This window comes from Danio rerio, chromosome 23, assembly GCF_052040795.2.
Source record: "Danio rerio strain M-AB ecotype USA chromosome 23, GRCz13ab, whole genome shotgun sequence".
Lineage (NCBI taxonomy): Eukaryota > Metazoa > Chordata > Actinopteri > Cypriniformes > Danionidae > Danio > Danio rerio.
In genome coordinates, this window is record NC_141043.1 from 37,218,878 (window position 1) to 37,233,873 (window position 14,996).

The window sequence follows — 14,996 nt, forward strand, 5'->3', positions numbered from 1 at the left end:
TTGGCAGTTATATTTCCAAGAGCTTTAGCAAGCATTTTTGCAGTTCTACCTATGTGGAGCTGATGTTTTAATCCTGGTTTTAATCCCTGAGGGAACGGCAGCGGCCAGACCCCCGACTCCTGGAGCATGACAAGGCCGCCGTTTAATCCTCACCCTCCTCACTGTTCAGGTTGAGGATCTCTCTGTCGTTCGCCCCTCCAACACATGAAACCCCGTGGCCAACCAGCCCCGTTCCCTAGCGAGGAGTACGGTGGATCTGATAACTCAAATTGAAAATGCCTGCTGAGGAGCTGCGATCCAGCCAGGCAAACTAGCGAACCTACGGGGCTGTTAAGAAACTCAGCTGGACCTGTCAGTCAGGGATGTAGACTAGGCAGTGCAGATGAGGACGTGCGGGTTTGGGTGCACCGCAAGATGTTTGGATGTGTTTGCTAATGCTGAGAATCACTGCATGAACTTGTTGTTTATTCAAAGAGAATAAATCTCACTGAGAAATGTCCGAGTCACACAACAGAACAGATTCAAAACAAATCGTTTAGGTTTATTTTGCTTAAAGAATGTTATTTTACTTTTAATAAAGAGAGAAATTTAAATATTACAATGCTGTTATTCGTTGAAATACTGTACAAAATTGTATTGTATAGTTATAGAAAATAAAAATATTGAAACGCATATATTTGTAGGAGATTAAAAGATTCTTGCTAAAAAGCCTAAGGCAAACTTGTGCAATAATCATGCTGTCTAATGCAGGCATCGTGACAAGCAACACCTGTAAGGTGGATGGATTATTTCGCGAAAGAAGTGCTCACAAACACAGATTTAGACAAATATGTGAACCGCATTTGAAAAAAAAAAAAAAAGTTTGGATCGGTTCAGCTCATAAAAAATGGCCTCAAAAACAGTAGTGTTGTGTTTATATTTTCATGGTGTATATATTAAGGCTGCACAGTATTGGAAAAATCTAAAATTGCACCTTTTCCATATTTTTTATGTTACAGCCCTATTCCAAAATGGATTAAAGTAAGTTATTTCCTCAAAATTCTACACACAATACCTCATAATGAGAATGTGAAAAAAAGATTTTTTGAAATTGTTGCCAATTTAATAAAAATAAAAAACCTGAAAAACTACATGTACAAGTATTCACAGCCTTTGCTCAATACTACATTGATGCACTTTTGCATCAGCAATTACAGCCTCAGGTCTTTTTGAATATGATGCCACAAGCTTGGCACATCTGTCTTTGGGAATTTTTGCCCATCTCCTTTGCAGTATCTCTCAAGTTCTATGAGGTTGGATGGGAAACGACGCTGTACGGCCATTTTCAGCTCTTCAGTTGTTCAATAAGATTCTTTCACATACCTTTTGGCATATTCCAGACGGGGAGTGGCTTCCGTCTGGCCACTCTACCATGCAGGCCTGATTGGTGCATTGCTGCACAGATGGTTGTCCTTTAAGGTTCTCCTCTCTCCACAGAAGAACACTGGAGCTCAGACAGTGACTAAAGCCCGACTAAAACATCACACATAAGTAATCGTCTCACCTAGTGTGAGATTTCTGTCAAATTTGATTTATTAGACACTAGGGATGTAACGGTATCAGAATTTCACGGTACGGTAATACCTCGATATGAATGGCACGGTACGGTATTTATTGAATAATTTACAGGAAAAACAAAACTAATGAAAGACTCGAAAAAAGTGCCAAAGTTTACCTTAGCACTGAAAATATCAATGACATACAAATTAGCCATCTATCTGTAAGTTTTGAAACAGGAACTTACATTTTTCAATTTTAATAACAAAAAACTATTAAACCATGTATAAAAATAAAGTTTCAATTTAGTATTGTTGAAAACTGAAAACCCATTGTCTGAAAACCCATTGTCTGAAAACCCATTGTTAAATTGTGCCTTGTAAACAATCTGCAATAAAATTTAGTGAACAAAGGACTAAACCATGTAAAAAAAAAAAAAAAAATGTAGATCCAGGAGCAATTGTTGCCCATTTCTGATGACAAATCCTATTAGAAGGCACAATATACTTTTATTGTGAATCCGAAATACATTATTTTGGGTATGTTTTATTGTACATTTCAGATACACTTCCTCCTTGTACGCTTCCATAATAAGGCAGGGCTTGTTGTAGAAATCACCAAGTGAATCTCTGACCTAAACCCAATCAATATTGTTGCCAAAAGCAAAATCGAGAAAAGTGCTCTGGACCAACCTTCACCAGACTCAAACCCTAGAGCTTTGCATCATTAGCCCCTTTCACACATACAGACCTTTCCGGAAAATTACCGGCAATTTTCCGGAAAGGTGTGTATGTGTGAACAGGTCCTTTTTGAAAATACCGGAAAGAGAAAATTTTCCGGAAAGAGAAGTTGTAACATTACCGGTAATTTGCCGGAATGCTGCGCTGTGTGAATGCAGAAGCAAGATTGCCGTAATAAGCGCGTCCACGTCTAGAACGGGCTGATGTGAGACACCTGCTTTAGCCAATCACAACAGTCAGACGCATTCACGTGCGCGCGGTTTATGAGAATAAAAGCCTTTGAATATTTTTTCCAGACACCTTTAGCTGCTAGATGTTAGTCAGATAATGTTAATATGTTCCTTCTTAATGCTGTGTAAATAATTATCGATAAAATGTTTATGATAATCCGTTGTTTGTTTACCTTTAAGCTTTGCGTGTGCCCGTGAGCGCCCATAGCGCCAGCACACACACATATCAAAGTGTTTCCCTATGTTTTCATTAGAGTTGTACTCAATACTGATCCATCCGAAGAGTTTGTAATGTAGTCAAATGTTTACAAACACAAGCGCAGCCGTTTAGAGGTCATTTGTGGTGAATGATGTCAGAATTTACCGGCATTTTGCGATGGATGTGTGAATGCTCTTTTCCGGAAAAATTCCGTAACGTCCTCGCCTGTGTGAACAGCGTTTTTTTGAATATACCGGTAAAGTAGTTCCGGAAATTTTCTGGATATTTACCGGTATCACTGTGTGAAAGGGGCTATAGTATAACACACTTCAAAGTGGTCTACTGAACAAACTGACCAAAACTTATGTTTAAGTACAGTTTCAAAAATAAACAAAACGTGTATTTTCAATTAGTCTTTGTTGGCTTTTTCACAAATTGGTACTGTACAGTGCCTTAATGTCTTTACGTCATGTTTTGTTTTTGCATCGATATGTGTTCGTCGTTATTTTTTTTAGGTGGGCAAATTTAGTTTTGTTAAAACACACAAAAAGTAACATTCAGTGTTCAAACAGCATGAGTTTAAGTAAATAGGATCATGTTATTATTTTAGCTGTACTATCTCTTTAAAGGATGAAGCAAAGTTTTAAAAAAAGGAGCAAGAAATGGATCTGGCCAGCGTCATGGTTGGTCTCCCTTCCCAGCAAACTTCCCTGTGCTATGGCAGCCAATTATATAGCCTTAGCCAGGCATTTGTTGTTTTGCGATGGATGTTGTTTGCGGTCTCTCAGAGGAAAGGCCCTCATTAGAGGAGCTGTTGGCTGGAAGGGTGGGTGGAGGTGTGGGACGACTATACTGTGGGTCATGAGTCTTGCTTCAGCACAGCCAGAGTGCAGCACATGTTCAACTCTGGCGCAACCCAAATAAAAGTCCAGAGCAGCTGTGTTTTTATCACACAGAATAGGTTTATCACACATGCCAGAAATGTATGGTTTGGATTTTAACCATTATTTTCTATTTCAATTCTCTCACCATGATCGCTTTGCTTTATTTATTCAGTTGAATCAAAGACTTTATTTGCCTATGATGATTCATTGATGTCATCAGGGTCCAAATTAGACATTAGCCCCTTTCACACATACACATCTTTTCGGAAAATTACCGTTTTTTTTTTTTTTTAGGCAAGGTGTGTATGTGTGAACAGGCTCTTTTTGAAAATACCGGTAAATTTGTTCTATTTTCCGGAAAGAGCAGTTGTAACACTAACGGTAATTTGCCGGAATGCTGCGCTGTGTGAACGCAAAAAGAAGATTGCCGGAATAAGCGCGTGCACGTCTAGAACGTGCTGACGTGAGACGTCTGCTTTAGCCAATTAGAACAGTCAGACGCATTTACGTCCGTGCGGTTTATGAGAATTAAAGCCTTTGAATATTTTTCCAGACACATTTAGCTGCTAGAAATTAGTCAGATAACGTTTATATGTTCATCTTAATGCCAACTGTGTAATTATCGATAAGATGCTTATGATAAGCTGTTGTTTGTTTACCTTCAAGCTTTGCGTGTGCCCATAAACAGTATATGAGCGCCAGCACACACACATATCATGTACATCTCGACATGCGAAAATGTTTCTCTACTGTATGTTTTCATCGAAGTTGTAAGTTCCGGTAAAGTCATTCTGGAAATTTTTCATATATTTACCGGTATCACTGTGTGAAAGGGGCTATTGATGATCAGGGTGTGGGTCAAACTTTTCAGTAATGTTAGTTTGTGTAATGCTTCAGTAAATCAAATGTATGTATTTATTTAAATTACATCTAATTTATAAATAAACACATTCAGGTTTTCAATGTTTTGTGGGATATTTGGTGTATTCTGACCTACAGCATCTTCTGATTAGCTATTTCAGAGGTTACTGTAGGTCAAACGATACAAACCAAGCAGCTAATTTTGCTTTACATTTAGGCTATATGTAGAAACAAACACCTATTTTGCATGAAAAGTGTTACTTTGGATATCATTGGTGTTCTAAATTTGCCGGTTTCAGACTGTTGAATGAGTTTTTTACTCACATAGACTGATTGGCGTGATTGTGTATTAACAATGGTATGAACCCTTGGTGGTCAAATGTGTTAATAATATTGTCTATTATTTTAATTATTCATATTGTTATTAAAATACAGATCAGAGTAAATTATTTATCACTATTTAAAGGACTATTGTGTTACAGGATAAAACACTGCACTACTTTTTTGTCAACGTCAAATCAATGTGATATAGATTATATGTAGCAGGTCAATAAATAGTATATATTGCATTATATTGTCTGCTTTCATCCATTTTATCACAGCAGAACATTTGTGTATTCGATTACCTAACAAATGCTTTAGTTTCTGAATGAATCCATGCTTGGAATGAATCAATTAAACCAATTATTGAGTGAATTCTCTCCTTGATAAAGAGATTCATTTACTCCATTCCTAAACAAATCACCTGTTTGAACAAATGCAATTAATTAATGAATTCTTCCAAGTGATACTTTTTAGTTTTTTTAATAATATTATTTCATTCAAAACTATTTAATATTTACATATTGAATAAAAAAACATTACAGGGATTGAGTCAAAAAAATCACAACATTGTGTTTAATTTAATTAGAATAACGTATGATCACATACACTTGAAGTCAGAATTATTAGCACTCTTGAATTATTAGCCCCCTGCATATTTTCTCCTAATTTCTGTTTAATGGAAAGAAGATTTTTTTCAACACATTTCAAAACATAATAGTTTTAAGAACTCATTTCTAATAACTGATTTATTTTTTCTTCACTATGATGACAGTAAATAATATTTTACTAGATATTATTTAAGATACTAGTATTCAGCCTAAACTGCAATTTAAAGGCTCAACTATTAATTATTCAAGTTAGGGCAATTTGGCAAATCATTGTATAACAATGGTTTGTTTTGTAGACTAATGAAAGAAATATATAGCTTAAGGGGGTTAATAATATTGACCTTAAAACGGTTTTTAAAAATGAAAAAAACTGCTTTTATTCTAGGCAAAATAAAACAACTAAGACTTTCTCCAGAAGAAAAAATATTAAAAGAAATACTGTGGAAAAGCTATTTGCTCTGTTAAACATCATTTGGGAAATAAGTTGGGGCTTTGGCACCCTTATTGAGGATGGAAGCGAGTGCTGGTTATTCACTCCCTCCACCTACAGTCTCTGCCAGTGCTGTGACTCGAATCTACGACCTTTGGATCACAAATCCAATTCCCTAACCACTAGGCCATGACTGTACTATAAAAAAGTAAATTAAGTGGTTGATTCCAGGTGTACTGAAAGTTCTAATATAGTACGAACGTGTGATTTTTAGAAAGGCAATTGATCGCTGCTGCTTAGTGACCTCTTGTCTTGCGGACATGTCAGACAGCTCCCGCACCCCAACAACCCCTCACCCTGTCACACCAGACTAACATCTCCTCTCTACACCTGTCTCCACACGGCGGGCCGGAGGTTACAGAGGCGCGCGTGACTGTCTAGCTCCATGCAATGATTGACTAGAGGCGAGAGAACTGACTCCTCAGCATTTCAGAGACCACTGGCCCAGAGAGAGCTGCAGAACTCTGGCCCGCCGCTCTAGCAAACGCGAACCCCAGATACGGCAGTAATTATCAGCTTTGTCAGATCACTCCGAACACTTTCTCTTTCTTCTTCCCTCTCTCTCTCTCTTTATCTTATCTACTCAGACATTTTTGTCCTTTTAAAATCATGGCAAACACTGTAAAAACGCTGGGTTCCACACAATCGGTTTGTGTTGGGTATAGCATGAAGAAAATAGGTTGTTAGATTTATATTTTATTTTTTTTAAGTATATTGAACATGAAACAATTAAGTTGTCCCCCAAAAGAACCTGAAGAATTGAGTGCTGTTTTGACTCATACATTGTTTTTTGAGTGCTAATATTGCAGTAAAGACAATGCATCAATATTCCTAAGTTTCAAAATGGCCAGAGTTGTTGTTCCTAATAAAAGATGGATGAGGACTCTACTGTATATAAACCTCAGGTTGAGAAGTGCACTGGGAATTTACAATGGAGGATCATTCAAGGGGCAATAGGTACATATAGGGATGAGCATGTGGCACACCTGAATATGGCTCTGAATGGACTATGTAGTTTTTTGTGAGGAAAAGAAAGATGTGTAACATTAGCTAATAAAGTGCGAGAGATTGGAAAGTAAGGTGATTAGAAACTGGTTTAGAGAATCTAAAAAATCTAATTAAAGTTTTCTGATTAATTTTTATTGGAGGAATAAACAAAGAGAGAGAAAAAATGGGTGTATTAAACTACCTGATAGGAACTGCTAAACTGGCCCATGGAAAACACTGATAAATAAAGGTTTACAATTAGCAGGGAGGTTAAAGATTGAATTTGCATATTATCAGTTGACATATTTCAGTGTTTTTGTGAAATATGGTGTGCTATTGAAGGGTTATGAGAATCAGCTTGTTTTTAATGTGGAGCATTTGTTTTTTAAGTTTGAGAGATTGGAAAGTATGTTTAAGCTGCCTAGAATTGGGTTTAGGGAGTTGAAAGAATTTAGTTTTGATTCGTTCTGATTCTGTTTTTATTGGAGGAATAAACTATACATTTTCAAAAAGGAAAAAAAAAAGTGTTTATTAAGTTGCCTGATTGGGACCACCAAACTGGTGGTGTGGAAAACCCAGAAAATTAAAGTTTTACAATTAGCTGATGCACATGTAGAAATGTTAAAGTGGTTAATAGCAGAGAGGTTAAAGATTGAATTTGCATATTATTAGCTGACATATTTATATGTTTTTGTAAAATAGGTTGTGTTAATAGTACATGAGAGTCTGCTTGTTTTTAAAAGTGAAAAGCATTTAATGCTGGAATAAATTTGAACATGCATTGTTTTTTTACTTTTACCACGCTATGGTAGACATTGCATGAAAGATTAGGTCATGAAAAATTTACTTGAAAGTCCTTAAAAAAATTCATGGAAAAGTCATGGACTTTTAGTAGTAAAAATATGTATGAACCCTGAATATTACTTTTTTAAGTAATGTGTAGGCCCACACAGTATCTGCGCGCACAGATTTCCTCAGATTTTTAGCCCATCATTGAGTCTAATGTCTAATGTGTAAATTTATATTTATTCATTTTTTTAAAAAACTTTTAGTAATAATATTGACTAATGTGAAAATGTTCATTTGATTTATTTACAATACAGTTTGTAAAGTTATATTTTCTGTCTTTTAGTAGATATATTAAATAAGATACTTGCTTTGTTTATTAATCGTAAAAAAAATATATAATTTTTTATTTCATGTATTAAGTTTATAGTTATGATACTCCTAAAATCATTTCACATAAATCTGCAGTTTTTTTTTTTTTTTTTTTACAAAATTCTGCAGATAATTTTTTTTTAGCAGATTCTGTATGGCCTAGTAATGAGTAAAGTATTGCATTTCTTTAAAAAAAGTTAATAATAATAATAATAATAAAAAGTAATATTTGAGTTACTTTAAAAAAATGTAACGCAAGTTACTTTTAATAAATCTGCTTTAAAAAAAAAAAAAATATATATATATATATATATATATATTTATATATATATATATATATATATATTTATATATATATATATATATATATATATATATTGCGGAATTAAAATGAAGCTAGCCACGTTGAATCACCCACTCAATGAGAGAACGCATTCATTATTTTGAACGCATGGAAGAAAAGGAAAAAGGGATTGTCTTATTGGACAGTGATTTTACTTAACGAATAAGACAAAAGTACAAAAGTGACAAACACACTGCTTTAAATGTTCAATTGTCTGTACATCCGACATTATAGGTCTGGGGTCAGGAAGTTCTCAGAAGAAAACATTATCCTACATTATTATTATTATTTATGTTTTATCAAAGGTGAATGTAGGTTTTGCAGAGCGTTATTAATTGCAGAGCTCCTCTATTTAAAAAAAAAAGAAGCTCTGAAAGAGATGCAAAAGTACTTCAAAAGTGACATAACACATTACCATGAAAAGGTACTAAGTAATGCAACTAGTTTTGTTTTTGCGGAGTAAATCAATATTGTAATGAATTACTTTCAAAAGTAACTTTACCCAACACTGCTAACAACTACATCATTAAGAATCTGAAATAAATTGTTCTAATAAAAGTATTGTTAAACCTCACTCTCTCTCTCTCTCTTGCCCTGTCAGGTTTAGTGAAATATAGTGTCTTTGTGAAATATAGTGTGTTAGGGAATGAGCTTGTTTTTAAATGTTCTTTTTTGTAATTTTCTTGACAACTGGTGTATTTTAACGACTACACAGTTAAGAATGTGGAGTCAATTGTTCAAATAAAAGTATTGTTAAACCTCTCTCTCTTTCTGCCTCCCATCCTGCTCTCTCGCCCTGTCAGGTTTAAGTGGGGCCCATTGCTGCGAGAAAAAAAAAAAAAGGGGGAAAAAAAAGCCCACCGGCCCCTACAGGTGAGATTGGACAGGAGGGTGGAGGAGGAGAAGGGAGGAAGAGCGTGCTCAGTCAATTGAAAAGAGAGCGAGCGAGCCGCTGGAAGCAGAGTCGAGCAGATAAGACCAGCTTCTCATCTGCCAGCTGAGCTCCAGCGAGGTCAAGGCAACGGCGCTTCTAATCTAGTTAATTTTAGACCCTCGATTCGGAAAACATGTCGAGCCGAACTCTCCGCTGATAAAGCCTCGTGGCCTACGTGTTCTATCAAGTTTGATTTTGTGTTTTTGTGTTCTTCCTCATGCTATTATTTGTTTATCTAGCTTTCTCAAGCATTCAGACGGTAATCCGAGTTGGAGATTTCCGTAGTGCGGTAATTTCCAAAGTCTTGTTTTCTCTCTTATCAACAAGAGCTGATTGGAAATAATTAACGAGCGTGTGGAAGCTAAACCTCCGCTCAGTCTTTTGGTATCTACCAATTCTCAGCTAGCGCACAGCTCCTTAGCATCAGAATAATGAGCTTGTCTCTCCGAGTTCCGAGCACATGCTCCTACACACAGACTGTGTTTTAAGCTAATTTAATCTTTTGTAGTTGCTTTTTTTTTCCTTCTTTGCATTTCATTTCCATATTTTTTTAAATTGCGCTTTGTGCGTTTCCGCCTCGGAAAGGTTTCTGAAGTCGCGCTTTGTTCTGTAGCACTCTGCTCCGTTAAGGAGATTACGAATAATAGACGAAATTCCGGTAATTAACATTTAATCTTTAAGCGCGGCGTTATTTATTTACAGATGTGAAACGAGGAAACGAGCGTCCCTTAAACAGGCACGGCTTGTGCTCTTCAAAGCCGAGCAGTTCGTAAGCAGCTCAGCTAATATTTTTATTAAAGACCTCACCTTCAATTTGGTTCAATTCTGTTCAGCCCGGGTTTGAGCAAGCCAATTTTCTGCTTCAGACTGCTTTAATAAACCCTCTGCTCTATCTGAAGCCTCCGCCGCTCCTGATGAAGGCAGTTTTATTTTAAATTAAAGGCGAGTTTCTTATCTTCCGGAGCAAAGAATGTCACTACAGTAGTCGTTTCTTCCTTTTGCGGGGTAATTAAAACCAAAAAAACGGTTTCGGTGGGCTGATAAAAAACAGGATCTGATACAAACGTGCGCAGATGTGCCATTGAAGGAGGTTTATTTCCCTCACTCTTTGCTTCAATCTGGTTTACCCTGCTTGGAAAGGAATCGACGTATCTCAAGCAAGTCAGTATGATGGCAATCGTTGATGATTTAATTGAACTTGCAAGTGAAACCTTAGCCGGATTGTGCCTTTAAATCGCCTTTCAATTAAGCGGGATGTCGATCGTCTGAAAGCCGCAGTTGCTGTGAAGCTGGATGCATGGATTCACTTTGCCTAATCAGTCCAGTGATATCCTACATGACACCCGGCTGTAGCCCAGCTTTCGTCAGCTTGACGGACAGAGTTATTAGCTTGATTGGATAAACTTCTCTGTGAAACCTGGCTTTATTGGCTTAGGATATGTTTTGAATGAAGATTTGAGTCAAATGAAAGTCCATTTAATCAGTCAAGCCATCAGTCATGTTTGTGGCCTGATGCCTATAGGTACCTAACAGACCTTTTTTAAATCATTTTATTTTATTTTTTAATGAATGCATACGTTATTTAAATCTATGATAGCTGTTAGTTGGTGCATTATTATTTTGAATGAGTAGGTTTTGTGGTTGCTGTTTTATTTTATTCAGTAAAAATGTTTTGCACATCCATACTTGATGCAAATCATAAACAATATTTTAAATTGATACTTCATTTTTATTTTATTAATCCATACATTATTAGATTCTATGATAGCTGCTATTGTGGTTATTATCTTGTGTTTGTGTTATTATGATTAGGTAGGCTTTGTGGTTGCTGTTTTATTTGATTTAATAGTAATGTTTTACACACCTATACTTGATGCAAATCATAAATAATATTTAAAAATTCATATTTCGTTTTATTTTATTTAGTTTTAATTTATTTTGTTATTGTTATTTTTTAAATGTATAGATAATTATATGATTCTATTATATTTTATTTAATAAAAATATTGGGCTTCATGGTGGTGCAGTGGGTAGCACGATCGCTGGTTTAAGCCTTGGCTGGGACAGTTGGCATTTCGTGTGCAGTACCCGTGTTGGCGTGGGTTTCCTCCGGGTGCTCCAGTTTCCCCCTAAAGTCCAAAAACATGTGGTATAGGTGAGTTGTGTAAGCTAAAATAGTCCGTTGTGTATGAGTTAATATTTGTGTATGGGTGTTTCCTAGTGATGGGTTGCTGGATATATTGGCGGTTCATTCCACTGTGGTGAACCCAGAATAATAAAGGGACTAAGCCGAAAAAAAAATTAATGAATGAATAAAAATTTTTTTGCACAGCCCATACTTGATGCGAATCATAAATAATATTTAAATTTAATATTTAATTTTTTTAAAAAATATTTTTTAATGAATATATACATTATTTGATTCTATTAATTTTATTCCGTATGAATGTTTTGCACAGCCCACACTTGATGCAAATCATAAATAATATTACATTTTAAAATGTTATTCTATTTATTTTCTATTTAGTTTTTTTTTAATGAATAGATAATTATATTACTATATTATAACATTTTATTGAATAAAAATGTTTTGCACAGCCCTTGATGCAAATCATAGATAATATTTCAAATTAATATTTTATTTCTATTTCTATTTTACTTATTTTATTCAATAAAGATTTTTTACAGCCCATACTCGATGCAAATCATAAATAATATTTGAAATTCATATTTAGTTTTATTTTATTTTATTTAGTTAAAAAATATTCAAATGTATTATTGTTGTTGTTATTTTTTAATGACTAGATAATTATATGATTCTATTATATTTATTTTATTTAATAAAAATGTTGGGCGTCATGGTAGTGCAGTGGGTAACACGATCGCTGGTTCGAGCCTCGGTTGGGTCAGTTGGCATTTCTGTGTGGGGTTTGCATTTTTTCTCCGTGTTGGCGTGGGTTTCCTCCGGGTGCTTTGGTTTCCCCCACAAGTCCAAAGACATGTGGTACAAGTGAATTAGGTAATTTATTTTATTATATTAATATATTATTTATTTATTTATTTAATCAATGCGCTCATTATTTGACTCTTCAATAGCTATGCATTTGTTATTTTGATTGGATAGGTTTTGTGGATTTCATTTATATTTTATTGACCAAGAATGTTATGAACAGAGCCCATACCTGATCAATATCATAAATAAAAATTGAAATGAATTCAATTTAACAACAACTTTGAATTTCAATTTTGGCATCAAGACTAATTAACCCAACTAGACAGAATTCTTTTTTAAATTACATTACTATTCTGTGCTTTAATACACATTTTTAAATGCTTTTTAGCAACACTACCTGCAGAGAAATCCCTCCACACATTATCACAGCCAATAACCGTCAGTTAAGCAGTCATTTCAACAATGGCTGTTCAGATTCGCGTTATTAGTTTGATTGAAGGTGTTTGTCTGAAGTGAGGATGAATGACAGGTTATTTGCAGCTCTCTCTTTCTTTTTTGCCTTCAGGGTCTACTGTACAGATATAAGAGGAGTTTTGTCGGGTCTGTTCACCCCCTCCACCTCCTTCCCACTCGCTGGGTTATTTATCATAGTTGTTCTAGTCACTGCCACTCTTGACATTGGTGTTATTAATGAATATCCACTCTGCCGGTAATTCAGTTTAACCTGTCTCCCCGCATTCATTCATTTCACTAAACCATCCACGGGAAGAGCAGAATTGAGGGAGGAGGGAGGGAAATGAGTGAGTCATGCGACTGTATTTTACCGCTGAGTCGCTTTTCTGGTTGCGCTTCATATAAAATATTTACTGTCACTCCATGCACGATCCTGCTAGGATGTGTATTAGAGTTTTCCTCTGCCTTTGCTGTTACATAAAGTTAGATAAACATCGGCACATCATTTTATTTTGAATATTTGTATATAATTTTAGGAAGATTCCCTAAAAATCCTAAAAATCATTTTTTTTTACAAGTAGAGTTGCTCAAGTCATTATTAATGTGAAATTACTTACAGCAAAAGAAAATACAATCACTGGCCACTTTATTAGGTACACCTTACTAGTACTCTGTTGGACCGCCTTTTGCGTTTAAAAATGCCTTCGTGGAATAGATTCAACAAGGAACTAGAAATATTCCTCTGAGATTTTGGTCCATATTGACATTATAGCATCATGCAGTTGCTGCAAATTAGTCGGCTGCACATCCATGATAAAAATCGCTCGTTCCACCACATCTCAAAGGTGCACTATTGGATTGAGCTCTGGTGACTGTGGAGGCCATTTAAGTACAGTGAACTCATTGTCATGTTCAAGAAACTAGTCTGAGATGATTCACGGTCTATAACATGGCACGTTATCCTGCTGGAAGTCAGAAGATGGGCCCACTGTGTTCATAAAGTGATTGACATGGTCAGCAACAATATCCAGGTATGCTGTGGCGTTGACACGATGATCAGTTGCTACTAACAGGCCCAAAGTGTGCCAAGAAAATATCCCCCCCACCATTACACCACCACCAGCAGCCTGAATCATTGATACAAGGCAGGATGGATCCATGCTTTCACGTTGTTGACGCTAAATTCTGATCCAACCATTCAAATGTCGCAACAGAAATCAAGACTCATCAAACCAGGCAACATTTTTGTCAGTGAGCCTAATATAGTGTACCTAATATAGAGTACCCTTATAGGTGTACCTAATATAGTGGCCGGTGAATGTATAGCTGTTTGTTTTTTTTCAATATCCTGCAGCCCTGTTTTTTTGGGTTACAATGTTTTCATCTGTGCTTTATTTTATTTTGTATATTTTTATAGAATTTTACGCAGATGCACTCCCCTACAAAATTATCCAAATCAATGTAAAATGATGAATATTTTCCAAATATAGTTACTTAAGTCATTATCATTGTAAAATTTGATTCATATTGCAAAAATTGATTCATTAATTTTCCTTCGGTTTAATCTTTTATTTATCAGGGGTATCTACCGAGGAGTACGACTTTCACACACCAATTTAGTTCATCCAATTCACCTATAATGCATGTCTTTGGATGGTGGGGAAACCGGAGCACCCGGAGGAAAGCCATGCGAACATGGGGAGAACATGCAAACTCCACACAGAAATACCAACGGGTCCAGCTGGGACTTGAACCAGCGGCCTCCTTGCTGTGAGGTGACAGTGCTAATCCCTGAGCCACCGTGTGTTAAATATGAAATTAAATATCGTATAGTTTTTGGAGTCTTTGTAATTAAAGGATTGTTGAAATTAACTCACTGACGTCTAATATTTTTTTGCAGGGCACGTAATGTGGAGCCAGTGTGTTTAAACCTACAAGCTCAGATTCTGAACTGCTATAGAGAAAACCGTGAGCAGACGCTTCAGTGCTCAGATCTGGCCAAAGAGTACATGCAGTGCATCAATGCAGCTAAGAAGGTAAGAAACAAGGAGATGCAGCTGCATTGAAATCTTTGATGACCTTGGTTAATTTACTTGCATTAATACACTTTTCAAGAAGGCATTGATAAACTGAATAGAAAAAATAGGAAATAATTCAATAATTTAATTAAATGTAAATATAGGTTTAAGTCAAATGGATCAAAAGTTCATGCATTTATAATTATTTAAATTCATAAAATTAAAATTTCACTGTAAAAAATGTCTTTTAAAAATTAAATGAAATGAAAAAAAAACAA

The 14,996-nt window shown here is 35.5% G+C and overlaps 1 protein-coding gene across 9 annotated transcripts in view; it reads left to right on the forward strand.

Annotated features, from left to right (window-relative positions):
- chchd6a (coiled-coil-helix-coiled-coil-helix domain containing 6a) overlaps positions 1–14,996 on the forward strand; it is a 135,356-nt gene that overhangs the window by 77,181 nt on the left and 43,179 nt on the right. For 6 of the 9 annotated variants that reach the window (XM_087305587.1, XM_087305588.1, XM_087305585.1 and 3 more), the window contains one exon: positions 14,601–14,736. In XM_087305587.1, the coding sequence (XP_087161713.1) occupies positions 14,601–14,736 (136 nt within the window). Of the gene's footprint in view, positions 1–14,279; positions 14,476–14,600; positions 14,737–14,996 lie in introns of all 9 variants that reach the window. The other 3 variants (XR_015522783.1, XR_015522782.1, XR_015522784.1) reach the window with 1 other exon arrangement.